Genomic DNA, 22,500 nt, shown 5'->3' with positions numbered 1-22,500 from the left:
GAGAGAGAAATAATGATAATAATAATAATAGACATCTTCATAGCTAATGACTCTGCAAAAAAAAAAATAACAATCTGCGTTTTTTTTCCTGAAAGGCATTTGTTCCGACGGTAATCCAAAACAGGTGCCCCACGCCCAGAAAAGGCACATTAAAATCAAAAAGGGCAGCTCCCGTCCCCCCCCCATCGCCAGGATCAACTGGGTTAGTGATCATTTTCTCTCTTAGGTTAGAAAAGGCACATTAAAATAAAAAAGGGGGGGCAGACCCCCATTGCCAGGATGCTCTCTGCCGTCTACCTACGGTCACACATTGTGCAAACTTTGACCGACACGTGGCAGCTTTTGTCAATGGCCTTGACTGGGAGCTGAAAGTTGGATGAGACGTTCCCTGTTGGACAGATGTTGGAAGGCCAAACATCTGGATCTAGGGCAGGAAGGCAGGGGCCAAGGCTTGCTTTCTCCGTAGGGTTAGGGCAGGGGTAGGCAACCTCGGCTCTTTGGTGACTCATGGACTTCAACTCCCAGAATTCCTGAGCCAGCATAGCTGACGCAGGAATTCTGGGAGTTGAAGTCCTTGAGCCAGCATAGCTGACTCAGGAATTCTGGGAGTTGAAGTCCTTGAGCCAGCATAGCTGACTCAGGAATTCTGGGAGTTGAAGTCCTTGAGCCAGCATAGCTGACTCAGGAATTCTGGGAGTTGAAGTCCTTGAGCCAGCATAGCTGACTCAGGAATTCTGGGAGTTGAAGTCCTTGAGCCAGCATAGCTGACGCAGGAATTCTGGGAGTTGAAGTCCTTGAGCCAGCATAGCTGACTCAGGAATTCTGGGAGATGAAGTCCTTGAGTCACAAAAGAGCCGAGGTTGCCTATCCCCTTTGGTTAAGGTTCGGGAGTTACAAAGCTTCCATAGTCAACCCAATTTCCAAATGGTCACGTTGGGTCCACCCGCCCATAGTTTTGTTCCCCCAACAGGTTGACGTTCAACCTGAAGCTTTTTGCTCTCCGGTCCAGGCTGAGTGGGTGTCAGAAATATCTGGCTCACCCTTAAAGGAGAGACAGTGATGGATCTAGAAGCGTCATTTCCTTCTTTCCCCCCCCCCCCGTATGTTTTTCATAAACAGATAGCTCACCGCGTTTTTATTGCGCTTTCGGTGCGGACTTTTATGGAAAGGCCCAACGTTTTACAGGGGGAAACGAAGAACTCAAGGAACAAGGGAAGGCATCGTTGGGACAAGCTCATCTTGCCAAGTTGCAATTTCCCTCCCCCCCTCCAAAAAAAAAGACAAAGGTCTCCTTGCAACAATGTCACGACGGACAAACGAGCAGATTGGAGTATTTTCAAGATTTAAATCTTGGGGGGGGGTTCTCTTCTTTTTAATCTAAGGCAGGATTTCACCGTCGTCCTTTCCCAGGCGGAAAAAGTTCAGCGTAATGTTTTGGCCCCCAAGGAATTATCTGTCCCCTTTTTTGGGGTTGGAAAAATTTCGCAGCCCATTCCTGTAGCTGCGTGTGCTTTTCCAAATGTTGACTTGATGTCAATCTCATGAAATGAGGTTTACTCCCAGACAGACCCAAACTTTTTTTTTCCCCATTCAGGGGGAGAAAAAGGCACCGAACTTGAAGAAAGTTGTTAGAAATTGTTCTTCTCACATTGTTTGTGGGGTCCTTTGGGGGTGTGGGGTGTGGAGGGGTGTCTCTGAGCTTGGTTGTTTTTTGGCAGATGTTTCATGATCCAACTAGGTAACATCATCAGTGCTAAAGTGGGGTATGCAGAGAGGAGGAGGAGGAGGAGAAGGAGGAGAAGAAGAGGAGGAGGAGGAGGGGGGAGGAGGAGGAGGAGGAGGAGAAGAAGAAGAAAAAGAAGAAAAAAAAGAAGAAGAAGAAGAAGAAGAAGAAGAAGAAGAAGAGGAGGAGGAGGAGGAGGAGGAGGAGGAGGAGGAGGAGAGGAAGAGGTGGTAGAAGAAGAAGAGGAGGAGGAGGAGGAGGAGGAGGTGGTAGAAGAGGAGGAGGAGGAGGACGACGACGACGACGACAACTATGGGGTCCTTGGTGGTTTTCTTGTAGATGTTTCATGACCCAATCATGGAACATCGTAAGTGCCAAGATGCTACTAGCCTGGAATCTCCAGCACTGATGAAGTTACCTAGTTGGGTCATGAAACGTTTGCAAGCCAACAACCAAACTTAGAGACCCAATCCAGGACCTCTGAGCTGCAAATACTCTCTTCCCTTGATCAACAAGTTTGCCAGCAATGCATTGATCAAAGGTCTCCGCTGGAGTCCCCACGTCACTTAAAACCTTGCAGAAGAACGAAAGGTCCGACAGTACATTCCCACCTTCAGGCAAGAACTCACCTGACCAAACCCAACCCCTGGCATACCAAATACGGGGTTAGGGTTACCACCAGTGTCCAGATGAGCAGCATCTCAAGGAGAAGCTCGGGGTTGGAAGGCCTTTTCCCCCTGACAGGCTAGCTTTCCCCAGGCGGAGGGGGAGGGGAAAGGAGGGGGCCGCTGCGCCATCTGCAAAACCCTTCCCGAGAGGATCCGAAATCACCTACCAGGATTTTCCCCCCTACCCTGTACTGCGTTCAGCACAAGAGAAGATTTACTGCACCTGCCTGCCAGGATAACCTTTGGCTCCTGGATCCCCTTGAGCTCCTCGGTCGCCCTGTCCGAAAGGAAAACATAAAAAGAGAAGGTTGGTGAAGAAGATGAAAGAGTGGGAAGAATTAAGCTCAACTCCTACATCCAACTGTCTCGACAAAACAGCGGCCCTGCTGAAGAAGACCTGACATTTCGATGGAGAGCATGTAATTATTATTATTATTATTATTATTATTATTATTATTATTATTATTATTATTATTATTATTATTATTATTATTATTATTATTATTATTATTATTATTATTATTTCCATTCATCCAGAGCAGGGGGTCTTCAAACTTGGCCCTTTGATGACTTGTGGACTTCAACTCCCAGAATTCCTGAGCCAGCATGCCGGAACAATGGCCCCCCCTTCATGACTCATGGACTTCAACTCCCAGAATTCCTCAGTCGGCCATTTTGATGAAACTGCAGGCTTGGATCCAGACCAGGGGTCTTCAAACTTGGCCCTTGGGTGACTTGTGGACTTCAACTCCCAGAATTCCTGAGCCAGCATGCCGGAACAATGGCCCCCCCTTCATGACTCGTGGACTTCAACTCCCAGAATTCCTCAGTCGGCCATTTTGATGAAACTGTAGGCTTGGATCCAGACCAGGCATGCCTGGCTGAGGAATTCTGGGAGTTGAAGTCCACAAGTCCTAAAAGCGCCAGGTTTGAAGACCCCTGATGCAGAACTTCTGGCCGATCGTATTTGGACATCCCACCCCAGATGTATGAAAAACTCACAACCAGGAAAAAAAAATACTCACCGGCTCTCCAGAATGGCCCATTGGACCAAGATAGCCTTTCTGTCCCTGTTCAAAAAGAATAAACATGCATGTGTAACTATTCAGCTTAGGGGGGAAAAGTCATCTTCAAAACACGGGGAGGTAGATTCCCACGTACGGTCCCACTTGATGAAATCCTTGTATTGGTTTTTTTCTTTGAAGACGTTTCACTTCTCATCTTAGAAGCTTCTTCGGCTCTGACTAGATGGTGGGAAGAATTTATACCCCTTGCAGACTGCTGGTCGTTTGCATCAGAGCTGCAGAAGCTTCTTGGACGAGAAGCGCAACGTCTTCAACGAAAAACTAAGAAATTCCAGTTGCCTTGTGAAAAAGCACCTCTGGGACTGAGGATCTCCATGAACGTTTAGCCCTGCACCTTGGGATGAACGCCCTTCGAATGCTGCGGGACGGAGTGTGAACGGATTGCCAGAAAACATGGCAGGCTGCAGGAACCGTTGGCGCTTCAGTTTGAGATGCAGACTGTTAAGGAGTTTGTTGTGCAGAGGTCTCCTTGTGCTACCAAAGAGTTGCACAGACAAGGAAGGGTACTGAGAGCAGTTAGAGTCACACAGCAAACACAAGAGTACACTGAGTTGTAAAAGCAAAAAGTAGTTTACTTTGAGGTGGTGTAAGAACAAAAATGCACAGTCAAAAATAAACAGTCCAGGTCATAAGCAATAGCAACAGTCCAAAGAGTCATCCAAACTACAAAGTCTTCTTACTGGTCCAGAGGTCAATACACAGTTCAGGTTTACAACAGTAGTAAACCAACAGCAGAGCAAAAACAGTAATAGTAGAGATCAGTGAATTCAGAGAGAGAAAGAAGCTACGTTCCTAGCTTCCTCTTATGGCCATGAGAACACTTACACACCCATTGGCCAATTAACTTCTTAAAGTCATAACAACATCATGGTTAATATATTTTCAACCCAACATTGTAGGCTAACACCATATGCCTAACACAGACAACCCAGAGTCATCCTCAACAGCCTGCGCCCGTCTTTAACAGGGAAGGGACCCAGGGCAGACAACATCCTGTAGCCAAGAAGGCCTCACACCCATTTGCACCACTCAGGTGACCTCGAGGACACATATAGGTAAACCTCCAAGTGGCCTCAACGATTCTCGAAAAGAAGGCAAACGACCAGCTCTGTCTGCAAGGAGTAGAAATCCTTCCATTCCCCACCATCCAGGCAGAGCTGAAGAAGCTTCTGGGATGAGAAGCGAAACGTCTTCAAAGGAAAAACAAGAAAGTCCCGTTGACTCGTGAAAAAAAGCACCTTTGGGACAATTGTGACCTGGGTGGTTGAGAATCTCCCTAGACCTTCAGCTCGATGAAACCACCCAGCACAAATATTACGGCTTGCTTTGGATCAACCTTCTTTGTGTTGAGCGAGGAAGTGGGAAGGAGTTGTCCCAGAGCATCTTGGAGAAGGTGGCGATACCGCGTGCCAAACTATGTGGGTGTTTTTGCCAGTGTCTACTACTAAAAATTTTTTTAAAAAAATGAAAAATAAAAATTTGCCACCCAATACGCTGGCGATTCCTGCCACGAATTCCTGCAGACGGCTTCGTCCTCTTAGGCAGCGCAAGCAATGTATGAATCAGAAGCGAAGCATCCTGATATGCCAAATTCTTCCTTTACGCATGGAAGCTAAGCCAGCTGTCATAATACATCATCCTGCACTTGGATGGGCCGTTCGTCTTAATTCGGCATAGTAGCTTCCTACATTGCTCAGGATAGAAGCACGGCACATCTGGATGAAGCACTGTAGAGTTTGCAAAGCTCGCCACCACCCCAACACTAAGGTTCCCAGAGCCAAGTTCCACCTTATCAGTCATTCGGCACACGGACATAAGGTTCAGCAGGATTCCGTTATTTGAGGGGCTGCCACAAAGAAGATGGTGGGGGTTGCCTTATTTTCCAAGGCACCAGAAGGCAAGACATGAAGAGAAGCAACCTGGAATTAAGGAGAAACTTCCTAACCGTGAAGACAATTCACCAGTGGAACAACCTGCCTCCAGAAGTTGTGGGTGCTCCAAGGCTGGAAGTGTTTAAGAAGAGACTGGACAGCCATTTGTCTGGAATGAAATAGGGTCTCCTGCCTGGCTGGACTAGAAGACCTCCAAGGACCCTTCCAGCTCTATTCTGATTGATTAATTGATTGATTGATTGAAATGGTCTAGGTTCTTCTGCTTGAGCAGGGGGTTGGACGAGACCTCCACGTCCCTTCCAGCTCTATTCTGATTGATTGATTGACTGATTGATTAATTGATTGATTGATTGAAATGGTCTAGGTTCTTCTGCTTGAGCAGGGGGTTGGACGAGAAGACCTCCACGTCCCTTCCAGCTCTATTCTGATTGATTGATTGACTGATTGATTGATGATTGATTGATTGAAATGGTGTAGGTTCTTCTGTTGAGCAGGGGGTTGGACGAGAAGACCTCCACGTCCCTTCCAGCTCTATATTGATTGATTGATTGATTGATTGATTGATTGATTGATTGATTGATTGAAATGGTATAGGTTCTCCTACTTCAGCAGGGGGCTGGACTAGAAGACCTCCAAGGTCCCTTCCAGCTCTATTCTGATTGACTGATTGACTGATTGATTGATTGAAATGATCTAGGGTCTTCTGCTTGAGCAGGTGATTGGACTAGAAGACCTCTAAGATCCCTTCCAGTTCTATTTTGATGGATTCCCCGAGTTGACCCTAAAGTCAATGCCATGTTCGATGCGTTGAAATTGCAGGAGTATTTTGCTACCCCAACCAAACCGTTCACTTCTTCTCCATCCATAAACCTGACCCACGAGTTTGCCTACACCGGACCTGAAAAACTTTAGGCAAACTTGACGGTCCTCAAGGCTGCTTCTCTAACCGTGCATTTACTTTTTTTTTCTTTTTCTTTTTTTAAATTAACCACAGTTCCAAAGAAAGATGGGAACGGTGACGAAAGAGGTGGACAAATCAGCTTTTAAGCAGTATTGATAGACGTCCCCAAGAGTCTCCAGGGGAAACCGCTCTTTAAGCAGAGCTGGAAATGTCAAGAGACGGGAGGGGGGGGGGAAACACGCACACACACGACCATCTGGGTTCACGCTTTGTTGTCAGCTTCTGGAGAAATCCAGGCTGTGAGTCGCAAGGGAGCCTACGTTTGGAAGGGGAGGATATTTTAAGGGACCCATGGCAGGCTTAATCCCCAGCTGAGGGATCTGAGTGACAGACCAGAAACAAAAGAAGAAGGGAAATAATAATAATAATAATAATAATAATAATAATAATAATAATAATAATAATAATAATAATAATAATAATAATAATAATAATAATAATGATGATGATGATGGAAGGGACCTTGGAGGTCATCTAGTCCAACCCCCTGCTCAGGCAGGAAACCCTATACCATTTCGGACAAATGGCTGTCCAATCTCTTCTTAAAAACTTCCAGTGTTGGAGCGCTCACAACTTCTGGTGGCAAGTTGTTCCCCTGGTTAGTTGTTCTAACTGTCAGGAAGTTTCTCCTTGGTTCTGGGTTGCTTCTCTCCTTGACTAGTTTCCATCCGTTGCTTCTTGTCCTGCCTTTGGGCGCTTTGGAGAACAGCTTGACTCCCTCTTCTTTGGGGCAGCCCCTGAGATATTGGAACACTGCTATCATGTCACCCCTCACCCTTCTCTTCATTAAACTACACATACCCAAATGATGATCAAAGCAAACAACTTTGTACACCTGCCGGGGGGGGGGGAAGAGGGGGAAAAAAGACCGCAAACACAGCCTTATTTAATGGTGAGCTGAAAACTTTCCAGAGGTTGATCGAGATCCAAAAAAGTACTTTACAAGTCATGACAGTACTGTACAAAAAAAGGAACAGGCGCCTCAAACCTGGAAAAATAATAATAATAATTCCGACTTGCAGATTCCTACGTAGCCGTTGTTGGGCACCTTTTTTTTAACAGACTGCCCTAAAGTTCTGAGATCAGGTCCGGATCCAGAACTGGACGTACCCTGAGCTACATCAGCAGGGACAATTCTGCAGACTGGTAAAGGTAAAGGTAAAGGTTCCCCCGCACGTGCGTGCTAGTCGTTTCCGACTCTAGGGGCCGGTGCTCATCTCCGTTTCAAAGCCGAAGAGCCAGCGCTTGTCCGAGGACGTCTCCGTGGTCATGTGGCTGGCATGACTAGACGCCAAAGGCGCACGGAACGCTGTTCCCTTCCCACCGGAGTGGTCCCTATTTTTCTACTTGCATTTTTACGTGCTTTCGAACTGCTAGGTTGGCAGAAGCTGGGACGAGTAACAGGCGCTCACTCTGTTACGCGGCACTCGGGATTCGACCCGCCAAACTGCCGACCTTCCGATCGACAAGCTCAGCGTCCTAACCCACTGAGCCACCGCGTCCCTCTGCAGACTGGATGCAATGCTAAATTTAGCCCGAGGGGGGAGAGGGCTCCCTCACAAATAACCCAGTTGCAACTTCACCGGAAGAGGAAAGGGGGAATCTTCTCCAGATGTGGGAGGGAATCAGAGGTCGAAGGTTGACTGTGGAGGACCCATCAACCATCACCAGAAAGGGCTGCAAAAGCAACATTTCAAATCGCTGGGTGGGGTTGTCGTGGTTTTTTTTTTTGAAGGCATCTCCGCATGGTTTGCTCAGCTCTTTCCAATACCCTTCTCAAGACATTGTGGGTAAATCCATGGCGGGAATGTCTGAAGAAGTCACAGGGTTGAGTCCTGGTGTGTGTGTGTGTGTGTGTGGCTGTTTCCATTAGCTCATGAGGACCAAGGAACTGGAGGAAAATGGAGTTGTGTTTCATCAGCAGCGGGATATAGGTGCACTGCCAACTCTGGGGGACGTGGGGGGGAGGGGGATGTGGGCCTTGGCAGAGGTTCAGTTATGCCACAACGCTGTTCCTGCTTTGCCAAGCAACACTTCTAAGTTTGCTTTGTAGCACAGAAGGCCCCTTTCTCATCTTTTCCCAGAGAACATTAGTTCCCCAGACTTTGGACTTCTGCTCACTCGGGCTTCCAAAAAGGAAAACACGAGAAACTTTCTAAACCAAAGGTGTTTGTGGTAGAGCAACCTCAACAGAGAAATTACAGCCTTCCATTCCCAAATTCCCACGTATTCTCTCCTCTCTTTGAATTTAGGAATCTGTACAGTACTTTTGATCTGGGCCCACTCCTGTAAAGGTGGACCAAAGGTCCAGAACGTAAGTTCTTTGTAGGCTCTTTCTAAGCGGTCAATGTTCTGGCAAAGTGAAACACCTAGAGCAGACATGTCAAACACAAGGCCCGGGGGCCAGATCCGGCCCGCGAAGTGGTTTCATGTGGCCCGCGAAGCCATCCTGGAAACAGTGAGGGAACAGCCCCCACTGCCTTGGCCCTGGCCCAGAGACCCTCCTTCTGCCAGAGACCCTCAGATCTGTTCCACTCCTGCCCAGGCCCCCATAGGCACCCTTGATGCCAATGATGTAGAGCTGGCCACGCCCACCCAGTAGGCCATACACACTCTAGCCACGCCCACTCAGTAGGCCACGCCCACCCTGGCCATACCCACCCGGCCCCCTGAGGGCAACCACAATGCTGATGCGGCCCTCGGTGAAATTGAGTTTGACACCCCTGACCTAGAGCATCTCCTGAAATTGTTCTTGAAGATGTTCCTCCAGAATACGCAGGTGAGGGCCCTCCATTCAAGGCTACTAAAGAATAACTGCTTTTCTCAAGAGAGTTCTTGGGTTCAAGGGCCAAAAGTTCACTTGAGTCCGTATCCAGACCACCCCAGAAGGGTCCACGCCAGAATAAAAAGCTCTTACCTTTCTACCAGGTGATCCAGGATGTCCGGTCAAGCCAGGTAAACCCATGTGACCCTGTAACCAGAAGAAGAACTGGCTTTTATTTGCTCTGCCCACCAGAAATCTCAGCATACGGCCGCGCGGGTGCTTATGGGAGTATCTCGATACTCCCATGTTACACCACTCTTGTGCGAGCTGCATTGGCTTCCGGTTGCTCTCCGGGTGCGATTCAAGGTGCTGGTAATCACCTTTAAAGCCCTACATGGCTTAGGCCCGGGGTACTTGCGAGACCACCTGCTGCCTATGTCAACCTCCCATCGCCCAGTCCGCTCCCACAGAGTCGGCCTCCTCAGGGTGCCGTCGGCCAGGCAATGCCGGCTGGCGACCCCCACGGGGAGAGCCTTCTCTGTGGGTGCACCGACCCTCTGGAACGAACTGCCCCCGGAGCTGCGGATGGCCCCTGACCTTCGGTCCTTCCGCCATGACCTAAAGACCTGGTTATTCCAACAAGCGGGCCTGGACTGATCATAGTTTTTAAATTTGGTTTTTTTTATTGGTTTAAACCGTTCTTATTTCTCACATTGTTTAATCCTCTTTTGATTTTTGTCTTTATATCTTTTAACTTTTTATTGTTGTGAGCCGCCCTGAGTCCTCAGGGAGAAGGGCGGCATACAAATTTAATAAACCTAAACCCTAAAACCTAAAACTTCATGCGTCAAACCTTCACGAATGTAAAGATCATCTCGGGGACATTGTCATCAGAGAATGAGGGATTGGGACTGAAAGCTAACATAGCTTCTTCTTCCACCCAGTTCAGTTTGGACAGGTTTACAACCCGTATTACGTCAGGAAGATGCACTGCTCAAAAGCCTGCCTTCTTTTGATATTTTCCCACAAAGGAGCCACGGAGAAGCCTCTGCCATTTGGAGGATTCAAAACATCATAAAGCAATGTCAGATCGCTTCCAGGAGCGTTCCCAGCCCAGGTTAATCCCTTGAGAGTGTTTAAGCATGTTAGATAATCTGGTGTTTTGTCGACAATTGCCAAGGAGCTTCTATTCTCTTCTGGCACATCCAGAAGGTCAGAAAAGAAGCAGCATCTCCTGGCACCATCCACTGAGGATGAGAGAACAGTCCATCAGGCACGTGAATCGAGTTAACCACCGTTAAGTATTTCTGACGCTTGCCAGCCCGCTGAGAAGTGGGGGAAGAGGAATGCGAAACCCTCATGACACTCGCACCCCAGGGTAATACAAGCCTTAATACACGACTGAGCGCGAATTTACCTTTTGACCATACCGTGCTTTCCCAGGTGATAATCCAGGGTCCCCCTTCTGGCCCTGAAAAACAAGAGAACGAAATTTAGCCTCTCGTGCAAAAAAGAACACCACATATTGCAAGAGATGGGGACAGCCTCCGAGAGACTTTATTTATTTATATTTATTTATTTATATTTAAATTTATATACCGCCCTATTCCCGTAGGACTCAGGGCGGTTTACAGGGAAAATTAAAAGTTAAAATACATCATATACAATTAAATACGATTAAAACTAAGATTAAATTAATCCCTACACTTAACTAAAACCCCATTAATTAAAAATTAAAACCCCTCAGTCTGGGCCAGACAACTCAAAAAACCAAGTTTTCAAGTCCCTACGAAATGAGCGAAGGTCGGGGGCGGTCCTAAGCTCCGTGGGAAGCTGGTTCCAAAGGGCCGGCGCCCCCACAGAGAACGCCCTTCCCCTAGGGATAACCCGCCGGCATTCCTTAACCGGCGGTACCCTAACAAGGCGCTCCCTGTGGGAGCGCACAGGACGATGGGAAGTTGATGCCGGCAGCAGGTGTTCCCTTAGATAATCCGGACCCAAGCCATTTAGAGCTTTATAGGTCATTACCAGCACCTTTGAACTTTGAACAACGGGGAGGTGTTCTCGAAGACGTTGACCTTCCATTAGGAAGCCAAGTTGAGCAAATGAATTGTAGGGCCTGCGGTGGCTTCTGGGACGAGTGCATGAATATCCCTTAGGCTTGTTTATCATTACGGGGGAGAATCGAGCATCTAAAAGACATTCAGAAGACCGAGTTGACTCAGGTTAGGAGGGAGCCCGGCTTCTATCCTCGGTCAACCATCAGCATCCGTTCCAGTCTTCATTCCCTCCAGAGGAGACAAAGGCAGGAAGAGACAGAGAAGCAATTCTTCTGGGCTTGCCTGGCTCCTCTGCCAACGTTGGACTCCCAATTGGATTCCTTCTCATTGGTTTGCTTTCCAAGACAGCTCTGCGCTCAAACATTTGCACCTTAAACACATATAGGTGTCGGTTGAAGTGGCAGTTCAGAAGACCGATTGCTCAAGCTTCTACGCAAGAATCTAGTCAGCTGAAGTTCAAATGCTAAATTGGCACCAGATGAGAGTCGATGGAATTCAAGAGGAGATGGATCATTTGTGGCAACGTAATGACTCAGCTAATGATGTGCTTAACTCCACCCCCAGTTCTGCCTGCTCTTCTCCTGCGTTAGACCCCATAACATAATCATAGAGCTTCGTAATGTAAATTTTGGAACACTTAAAAACTTCCAAATAGGCCTTTGGAAGCTCTCCAGATCTCTCCGGGTCTAGTGCCAATTATGCCCAGCGGATAATCCAGCTTTCCCCTATACTTGGGAAGATTCTCTCCCTCTCTTTGTTTAGCTAAAAAAAAAGTGAAATCTATCAAATAAACTCCGGGTGATTTCACGGACCGATCAAGTTTTCTTGGCAACAAAACAGGGATGGAGTTGCCTTCTGCAACGTGGAGCGATGAAATAAGGCTGTAACAAGCCTAAATTGAGTTGAGCATGTTTTACTAGTTAAATTTGTCACTGTAGTTTACTTTAGACCACGTGACCCAAAGGGTCGTGTGTTCATCTAATTGTAGGATCCTTTATAGCTGCGCCAATGTTCTGTTGATGACTCCATATATTTATTTTTATTTTTATTTTTATTTTTTTGACTTTGAACCAGACTCGCTGCCTGCCAACGACGAGGTCAGGTCCATGCAATACTCCAGTAACTTTCTTACAAAGTGTTTTGCCTTTCCCTACTTACTTCCTAGAGTAGAGAGAAAGGCTCGCGCATTCTATGCTATGTTACTCAAAAAGCAGAACTAAAATGCAGGTTGCTGGTCCAGGGTTTTGGCCATCAGACTAAACTGGTCCTCATGATTCCTGGAGAACATATGTATTAGGGACGCAGTGGCTCAGAGGGTTAGGACGCTGAGCTTGTCGATCAGAAGGTCGGCAGTTTGGCGGGTCGAATCCCGAGTGCCGCATAAGAGAGTGAGCGCCTGTTACGCGTCCCAGCTTCTGCCAACCTAGCAGTTCGAAAGCACGTAAAAAGGCAAGTAGAAAAATAGGGACCACTCCGGTGGGAAGGTAACAGCGTTCCGTGCGCCTTTGGCGTCTAGTCATGCCGGCCACGTGACCACGGCGACGTCCTCGGACAAGCGCCGGCTCTTCGGCTTTGAAATGGAGATGAGCACTGGCCCCTAGAGTCGGAAACAACTAGCACACATGTGCGGGGGAACCTTTACCTTTAAGAGATTAAAAGATGAGTATGATGGCTATTCCTTTGATTCCTTTTTCTGCAGAGAGCTTTTGCAGATGAGTGGTCCTCGTGTCTTGTGGTGGCTTTGCACCTCAAGACATCCTTCTCTTGCACCTGAAGCTCCCATAGAGGCCCACATGCTTGAGCTGTCTTGGGTAGCCATTCGATATAAAGACTATTTAAATGGGGGGCTCATCTGAACGCAAGAAACCCACAACTCAGTATCACCTACTAAGTTCAGAAATAACCACACAATTCCTGGATCCTGTCCAGTCACTATCAGAATAGAAGCTGGAAGGGACCTCGGAGGTCTTCTAGTCCAGCCTCCTGCTCAAGCAGGAGACCCTATTCCATCTCAGACAAGTGACTGTCCAGTCTCTTAAAAATGGAGTGCCCACGATTTCTGGTGGCAAGCTGTTCCACTGGTTAATAGTCTTCACTGTCAGGAAATTTCTCCTTAATTCCAGGTTGCTTCTCTCCATGATTAGTGTCCATCTGTTGTTTCTTCTCTTGCCTTCTGGTGCATTGGAGAATAGTTTGACCCCCTCTTCTTTGTGGCAGCTCCTCAAATACTGGAATCCTGCTATCATGTCTCCCCTATTTCTTCTTTTCTCTAGACTGGCCATTCCCAAATCCTGCAACCCTTCTTAATATCTTTTTGTCTCCAGGCCTTTAATCAACTTACTTGCTCTTCTTTGAAACTTTGGCCAAAGTCTCAAATCTTTTGGGTAATGTGGCAGCCAAAATTGGATGCAAGTATTCCAGGTCTGGCCTTACTAAGGCTTTACAAAGTGGTACCAGAGAAAATGGTCTACAGTCATCCACGTCAACAGACTCCAGGAGCATCACTTCAGCCAAACAAATATTATTAAAATTGATAAGTTTCACAAGCCACCCGTTTCCTTCTTCTGCTGTTGTTTCTCTGGATGAGTTTTTTTTAAAAAAAATATTAATTAATTAATTGATGGTCTCACATAACACATGAACCTGGCCTGACTCTGCTTGGGGGCATTAAAGTTGAGTCTCCAGCGGTGGGTGGTGGGTCAGGAAACTTCACCCATGTAATAACAGAATAACAAGAATTGCAAGGGACCTTGGAGGTCTTCTAGTCCAACCCCCGGCTCAGGCAGGAAACCCTATACCAGGGGTAGGCAACCTCGGCTCTTTTATGACTCGTGGACTTCAACTCCCAGAATTCCTGAGCCAGCTGGCTCAGGAATTCTGGGAGTTGAAGTCCACGAGTCATAAAAGAGCCGAGGTTGCCTACCCCTGCCCTATCCCATTTCAGACCAATGGCTGTCCAGTCTCTTCTTTAAAAAACTTCCAGTGTTGGAGTATTCACCACTTCTGGAGGCCAGGAGTTCCACTGGTGAATTGTGCTCACTGTCAGGAAATGTCTCCTTAGTTCTAGGTTGCTTCTCTCCTGGATTAGTTTAATCTACGGTGATGTTGTCCTTGACTTACTAAGCGAGACATTTGTTAACTGGGCTTTGCCCCACTTTACGATCTTTCTTGCCACGGCTATTAAGTGAATCACTGCAGCTGTTTTAAGTTACTAAGGCGGTCGTTAAACGAATCCCCCTGACTTTGCTTGTCAGAAGGTCCCAAAAGGTGGAGTCACTGACTCTCCAGCCGTCTTAAAGCTGAGGCAGTTTCCCAAGCGCCTCTCATTTTGAATCACCTGACCGTGGGGATTCCGCAACGGTCGTTACGTGTGAAAAAAAATGGCCGTAAGATGTGAAAAACGGTCGTTAAGTCACTTTTCCCCAGTCCTGCTGTAACTCTGAACCCTTGGAAGTCGAGGAGTTCCTGTATTAATTTGCACATTTCCTTTGTAGCTCCTTCCCTGTATTATCCCCATTGCTATCAGCCCACCCCATTCTTTAGGCACTCCCACATGCACGCACGCGCGCGCACACACACACACACATACAGAAATCCAGGCCAAGTGGACATCAGATAGCTGGGGGGGGTGTTTCTTGGCCTGAGACAGCCAGGAACCCAGGGGATTCAGCCCAGACGCAGCTGCCCAATTTCTGAATGAAAGTGGTCAGCCGATCCAAGCCTTCAACGGAGTTGTGCTGATAATTCCACTCCGCAGCTATTATCATAAGGCTGGGCTGCCTTCAGCAGCTCCAAATTGCGGCCGGGGCCGCTTCCAGGAACAGCAAGCCAAAGTTCGGAGGTGGAGAGGGAAGGACGTGGGCAAGACCAATCCAGATACGCGGGGATCCCCAGGGATCCCTCCAAAAGTGGATCCAGGATTCCAAGTCTGCCTTGGTAAGGACATGCTTGGAATACGGACTGCAGGCAGTTTTGGTTCTCGACAAGAGGTGGAGAAACTCTAGAAACAGAGGATTAGATAGATAGATAGATAGATAGATAGATAGATAGATAGATAGATAGATAGATAGATAGATAGATAGATAGATAGATAGATAGATAGACAGACTGACAGAGAGACAGAGAGACAGAGAGACAGAGAGACAGATAGACAGATAGACAGATAGACAGATAGACAGATAGACAGATAGACAGATAGACAGATAGACAGATAGATAGATAGATAGATAGATAGATAGATAGATAGATAGATAGATAGATAGATAGACGGACGGACAGACATAGATGGACAGAAATAGATAAACAGAGATAGATACATTGATAGATAGATGACAGAGATAGATAGATAGATAGATAGATAGATAGATAGATAGATAGATAGATAGATAGATAGATAGATAGATAGATTATAGATAGATAGATAGATAGATAGATAGATAGATAGATAGATGATAGATTTTTTTTATTTTATTTTTTTTTTAATTCCATTTATACCCCGCCCTTCTCTGAAGACTCAGGGCGGCTTTACAAACTTAGCAGTAGCCTTCATTCTATGTATATGCCTGCTTATTAGGGCTTTCACACACACCCCAAGCGGCATTATTACAAAGTCAGCTTAATTGCCCCCAACAATCTGGGTCCTCATTTTACCTACCTCGGAAGGATGGAAGGCTGAGTCAACCTTGAGCCTGGTGGGACTCGAACCTGCACTAATTGCAGGCAGCTGGTGGCATTAGCATTAGCATTAGGGAGGCATTAGCATTAGCATTAGGGAGGCATTAGCCCACTGCTCCACCAAGGCTCTAGATATAGACAGACAGACAGACAGACAGACAGATAGAGATAGATAGACAGAGATAGATAGATAGATAGATAGATAGATAGATAGATAGATAGATAGAGATAGATAGATAGATAGATAGATAGATAGATAGATAGATAGATAGATAGATAGAACACCACTTGAAGACCATCATCGACATTGACAAATTCGCCATCAGTCAATTGCAAAAGGCAGCCTTACTAGGAACTGCTTCCATCCTGCAACGAGATCTGGAATACCATCAAACATCCACATCTGCCTATCCCAGGTCCTTGATAAGCACTCGATAGGTAGACAAAAATGCCAAATCCAGTCTGAACATCTGGCTGAGTGTGCGATGATCAATAATAATAATAATAATAATAATAATAATAATAATAATAATAATAATAATAATAATAATAATAAACCGCATGAGAAAGCATGATCGGGGGGGGGGGTGTTTTTCCTTTTGTTTTCTTAACGGCCTTTCTTCGTCCGACTTTGTAACTTTGCCTTTAAATGCCGAAGTTTGCTTTTTTTTTGTTCTTTTTGTCCTGCCAACATCTCTCTCTAGTGCCTAATTCTTAATCAGGCAGCCTGCGAAGAGCCGGATGAGTGAAAATCCCTTTTTTTTCTTCCAAAATCATCGTGAGGCACCGAAGAGACCGCACGGTTAGGAGGAGAGGAAGAAAGAAGGGGAGGGGAGAAGAAAAGGGCTGGGGACGGAAAAGGAAAGAAAGACAGCTAGAACAAACGCTGTGGCGTCCCGTCCCTTTGTCCCAAATGTGCAAGTTCTTCTACTTAGTTGGCAGAAGAAGCCTGCTCAGCGGCTCCAACACTGTAGGTTTTTAAGAAGAGACTGCCCAGCCATTTGTCTAGGGTTTCCTGCCTGAGCAGAGGGTTGGACTAGATGACCTCCAAGTTACCTTCCAACTTTATTATTATTATTATTATTATTATTATTATTATTATTATTATTATTATTATTATTATTATTATTATTATTGTAGGGACGCGGTGGCTCAGTGGGTTAGGACGCTGAGCTTGTCGATCAGAAGGTCGGCAGTTTGGCGGGTCGAATCCCGAGTGCCGCGTAGCAGAGTGAGCGCCTGTTACTCGTCCCAGCTTCTGCCAACCTAGCAGTTCGAAAGCACGTAAAAATGCAAGTAGAAAAATAGGCACCACTCCGGTGGGAAGGGAACAGCGTTCCGTGCGCCTTTGGCGTCTAGTCATGCCGGCCACGTGACCACGGAGACGTCCTCGGACAAGCGCTGGCTCTTCGGCTTGGAAACAGAGATGAGCACCGGCCCCTAGAGTCGGAAACGACTAGCACGCATGTGCGGGGGAACCTTTACTTTTACCTATTATTATTATTATCAACAACAACAACAACAATGTGCAGGAAAACCCGCTGACCTCATTGTCTTGTGCAGTTGACCAACCTTCTAAGAACTTCCAGAGATGGAGCACCTGCCATATCCATCTCTTGTATGGACCTCATCAGAAGTGTCTTGTGGAAGCAGAGAAGCAGGCAACTCACCACTCCTATTTTTACACCTCCCACACATAAACCTTTCCTCTTTGTTAGCAGATGCTCAGGTGTACACACACACACACACACACACAGAGAGAGAGAGAGAGAGAGAGAGAGAGAGAGAGAGAGAGAGAGAGAGAGAGAGATGTTTTCTCCCTTACCTTTGCACCAGGTGGTCCAGGCCGGCCGGGGTTTCCATGAGGGCCGGGAGGTCCCTTAAAAAAAAAAAAAGGGCAAAGTCTGGATGAAGATGTGGTGAGCTTGCAGCAAGCTGGAGACATCATCATCCCTCTCTTCTGAAACCGGGGAATCTCAACACATGCAGGCTGATGGGCAGATGTGAAGCTCCAAGGCCTCTTGATCCCATCTCCCCTTCCTCCCCTCCACTTCCCGTGGATCTTGGACTTACCCGTGGTCCTCGCTTGCCCGGAAGGCCCAGGATCCCAGGTAAACCAGGGGGACCCTAGGAAAGAAAAAAAGAATGAATGAATGAAAGAAAGAGAGAGAGGGAAAGAGAGAAAGAGGGAAAGAGAGAAAGAGAGAAAGAAAGAAAGAAAGAAAGAAAGAAAGAAAGAAAGAAAGAAAGAAAGAAAGAAAGAAAGAAAGAAAGAAAGAAAGAAAGAAAGAAAAAAAGAAAGAAAGAAAGAAAGAAAGGAAGGAAGGAAGGAAGGAAGGAAGGAAGGAAGGAAGGAAGGAAGGAAGGAAGGAGATGGGAGGGAGCAAGAGAAGATGGAAGGAAAAGGAAGGAGGGAGGGAGGGAGGGAGGGGGGGGAGGGAGGGAGGGAGGAAGGAAGGAAGGAAGGAAGGAAGGAAGGAAGGAAGGAATTTGCTTAGAGTTAAAACAGGCTCATTAAAACAGACACATCTTCCCAGGATTACACCCTAAAGCTAATCACTGCTGCACCTTTTGGCAAGGAGAATCGCATTACTGCTGCAGCACTGAAATCCTGGGATAAGCTGAAGCTGCCACCAAGGGCAGCCTTATTTATCTATTTAAAACACTTACGTACACAGCAACCCACCTTGTGCCAAACTCTGGGCAGTTTACAACCAAGAGATATAACCCCACCTCTATATGTACGATTAAAAAAAGATGTTAAAACCAAAAATACGACCGCCAAAAGACCTGGCCCCTGTAGCTGAATTTTCTCATGCAGCAAGCGGATCTCAACAAGCTCATCCTAGTCAGAGCCTGAAGGGAAAGCCAGGCCTTTGAGGGTCTTCTTCAGCCATTACGGGAATATAAGAGAGCTGGAAGGGACCTTGGAGGTCTTCTAGTCCAACCCCCTGCTCTAGCAGGAGACCCTAGACCATTTCAGACACTTGAAAGCCTCCTGGGTTGAAGCACCCACGACTTCTGGTGGCAAGCTGTTCCACGGACTAATTGTTCTCACTGTCAGGAAATTCCTCCTTAATTCTAGGTTGCTTCTCTCTTTGGTCAGTTTCTATCCATTGCTTCTTCTCCTGCCTTCAGGTGCTTTGGAGAATAGCTTGACTTCCTCTTCTTTGGGGCAGCCCCTGAGATATTGGAAGGCTGCTATCTTGTCAGCCCTAGTCCTTCTTTTCATTAAACTAGACATAACTAGTCTCCTATTTCATGAGGAGAAGACTCCTGCAAGTCCCTTGGACTGCAAGGCGATCCAACCGGTCGGTCCTAGAGGAGATCAACCCTGACTGCTCTTTAGAAGGCCAGATCCTGAAGCTGAAACTCAAAATACTTTGGCCACCTAATGAGAAGGAAGGACTCACTGGAGAAGAGCCTAATGCTGGGAAAGGTTGAGGGCAAGAGAAGAAGGGGACGACAGAGAAGGAGGTGGCTGGATGGAGTCACTGAAGCAGTAGGCGTGAGCTTAAATGGACTCCAGAAGATGGTAGAGGACAGGAAGGCCTGGAGGAACGTTGTTCATAGGGTCGCGATGGGTCGGACACGACTTCGCAGCTAAGAACAACATTTCATGAGGTTCTCACACACCCTAAAATTATTCTGTTTCGCTAGCATCCCCACTTTTGCATCTGAAAATTAGTGCCCGGCACCAGCACCACTCCTTCTGTGATGTCACCACGCTGCAGAAAAGATTCTGAGGCTTTGGAAAAAGTTCAGAGAAGAGCAACTAAGATGATCCAAGGCCAAGGGACTTGGGTTTGGCTAGTCTAAAGAAAAGAAGAAATAGGGGAGAGCAGTTATTCCAATATTTGAGGAGCTGCCCCAAAGAGGAGGGGGGGGGTCAAGCTATTCTCCAAAGCGCCTGAAGGCAGGACAGGAAGCAACGGATGGAAACTAACCAAGGACAGAATCAACTTGGAATTAAGGAGACACTTCCTGACAGTGAGGACAATTAAACAGCGGAACAGTTTGCCACCAGAAATCCTGGGCGCTCCACCACTGGAGGTTTTTAAGAAGAGGCTGGACAGTCACTCGTCTGAGATGGTATAGGTTCTCCTGCTTAAGTGGGGGGGGGCTGGACTAGAAGACCTCCAAGGTCCCTTCCAACTGCATTCTTCCTTGCACCACTGTCTCCGTGTCTCGAGTGAACCTCTAGTGTGCAAGCGCTCCCAAATGCAATTCCCTGTGTTGATGGAAAGTCACATAGGAGGTTGGAAACGCTCCACGTCCAGTAAAAATTCCCTCTGGGTTGTATACATTGTTCTCCTGCCCAAAATTTGTCCCCACCCCTCTACTTTAGAAAGCAGAAGGGGGTGTGTGTGAAATGTGGACAAGCATAGCTGACCCTTTCAAGATTTTGCCCTGCTGAAGGATAAAGCTGTCTCCCAGTGACGTGATCGCCCAGCTATCCATCTGGACAGTTTGGGGAGCATTTTAAAAGCTAGCTTACACAAAACGTACACATCTGAAGAGGTTACGGCTTGTCCGAGGTTAAATTCTTCGGATTTAGGCCTTCCAGCTGCAGCAGAACAGTCCAAAACTGCGGGAGCCTTAATTAAGTAGAGGAGTTTTTTTTCTCCTCTACTTTTTTGGCAGCCTGAGCCGGGGCAGAATAAACCAAGGTGTCCCTTTGGAAGATTGATGAGCAAGTAGCTCATTCTGAATGATCGCATTTTTCCCTTTGTAAGAGAGGAGGCAGGGGTGAGAGAAAGCAGAAGGCTGAAGAATGCTTGGAAGCCGACTCTGACATTTCCGGGGAGAGACCGAGTGGGTTTTTTTTTTACCAAAAGCGGAACTTAATTCCGAATGGGGTGGAAATCTCCAAGACGCCAGGTGTGCGCGAGGCCAACATTTTACAAATGGGCTTAGCGAAAATCAGTACAGGTAATCCCCGACTTAAGATGTCTTTGGAGATTCTCAGTCACCCAGGTCACAAAGGTGCTTTTTTTTCAGGACGCAACAGGATTTGCTTGTTTTTTTCCTTTGAAGACCTTTCGCTTCTCATCCCAGAAGCTTCTTCGGCTCTGACCGGATGGTGGGGAATGGAAGGATTTCTACTCCTTGCAGACCTCTGGTCATTTGCATTCATTTAGAGAGCCACTGAGGCCTCTTGGAGATTTACCTGTTTCGCTTCTCATCCCAGAAGCTTCTTCAGCTCCGACTTGATGGTGGGGAATGGAAGGATTTCTACTCCTTGCAGACCGCTGGTCATTTGCATTCATTTAGAAAGTTGTTGAGGCCACTTGGAAGTTTACCTATGTTTTGCTTCTCATCCAAGAAGCTTGTTCGGCTCTGACCGGTTGGTGCGGAATGGAAGGATTTCTACTCCTTGCAGACCGCTGGTCATTTGCATTCATTTAGAGAGTCGTTGAGGCCACTTGGAAGTTTACCTATGTTTTGCTTCTCATCGTAGAAGCTTCTTCGGCTCTGACCGGATGGTGGGGAATGGAAGGATTTCTACTCCTTGCAGACTGCTGGTCATTTGCATTCATTTAGAGAGTCATTGAGGCCACTTGGAAGTTTACCTATGTTTTGCTTCTCATCCAAGAAGCTTCTTCGGCTCTGACCGGATGGTGCGGAATGGAAGGATTTCTACTCCTTGCAGACCGCTGGTCATTTGCCTTCTTTTCGAGAGTCGTTGAGGCCACTTGGAGGTTTACCTATCTGTGTCCTCAGGGTCACCTGAGTGGTGCAAATGGGTGTGAGGCCTTCTTGGCTGCAGGATGTTGTCTGCTCTGGGTCCCTTCCCTGTGGGTAAACCTCCAAGTGGCCTCAACGACTCTCTAAAAGGATGCAAATGACCAGCGGTCTGCAAGGAGCATAAATCCTCTCATTCCCCACCATCCAGTCAGAGCCGAAGAAGCTTCTGGGAAGAGGAGAGAAATGTCTTCAAAGAAAAACAAGAAAGTCCAGTCGCCTCCTGAAAAAAGAAGCACCTTTGGGACCTCGACGTACGATCTCAGCTGAGCCCAAGATTTCTGTTGCCAAACGAGAACAGTTCTTAAGTGGATTTTGCCCCATTTTATGAGCTGCCTGGCCACAGCTGTGATGCAAGTCACTGAAGTTGATAACTTAGCAACACGGTTGTTCATTGAATCTGGCTTCCCGAGTTGATTTTACGTGTCGGAAAGTCGCAAAACGGGATCCTGTGACTCCGGGACACTGCGACCATCACAAATGGGAACCGGTTGCCAAGCGTCTGAATTTTGATCACGAGATCCTGGGGGATGCTGCAATGGTCGTTTAAAGGTGTAACCCGAGGACCACCTGTAATTGTGTTGCTCGGGCAAAAAATTGTCTGTGACTCTGGGTTCAAAACTCCTTTCAACTCCCTCTGACGAATTTGTCATCCCTACAGCAGTGGGAAACCTTAACCCCTTCTGCAAGACTCATCTCCGGAATCCAAGACTACAAATCCCATTGTCCACAAGTGGGATGTGCAAAGGGCGGTTTAGTGGCTGGAGGAAGGGGGGGGTGCAAGTCCATCTCTGGAGAAATCAGATTGAAAAGGTTTACATATAACTTTAAGCACTGAAATTTAACGGGGAGAAAAACAAGGTTGTTGGGGGTTTTTTTTAACACCTAGGCAGGAAAAAAACCAAAGATGCAAGCACAGATTGGGGCG

General features: G+C 47.0%; 1 protein-coding gene across 1 annotated transcript in view; it reads right to left on the bottom strand.

Annotated features, from left to right (window-relative positions):
* Positions 1 to 22,500, bottom strand: part of COL27A1 (collagen type XXVII alpha 1 chain) — a 145,135-nt gene that overhangs the window by 100,693 nt on the left and 21,942 nt on the right. Inside the window, exons 4-9 of the mRNA XM_081339484.1 lie at positions 17,901 to 17,954; positions 17,653 to 17,706; positions 10,511 to 10,564; positions 9,247 to 9,300; positions 3,417 to 3,461; positions 2,615 to 2,668 (exon numbers count right to left, since the gene is read on the bottom strand). Of these exons, the coding sequence (XP_081195610.1) occupies positions 2,615 to 2,668; positions 3,417 to 3,461; positions 9,247 to 9,300; positions 10,511 to 10,564; positions 17,653 to 17,706; positions 17,901 to 17,954 (315 nt within the window). The remainder of the gene's footprint in view (positions 1 to 2,614; positions 2,669 to 3,416; positions 3,462 to 9,246; positions 9,301 to 10,510; positions 10,565 to 17,652; positions 17,707 to 17,900; positions 17,955 to 22,500) is intronic.

This window comes from Vipera berus (assembly GCF_964194415.1).
Source record: "Vipera berus genome assembly, chromosome: 15".
Taxonomy (NCBI): Eukaryota; Metazoa; Chordata; class Lepidosauria; order Squamata; family Viperidae; genus Vipera; species Vipera berus.
This window is presented reverse-complemented; position numbering and strand designations above follow the sequence as displayed.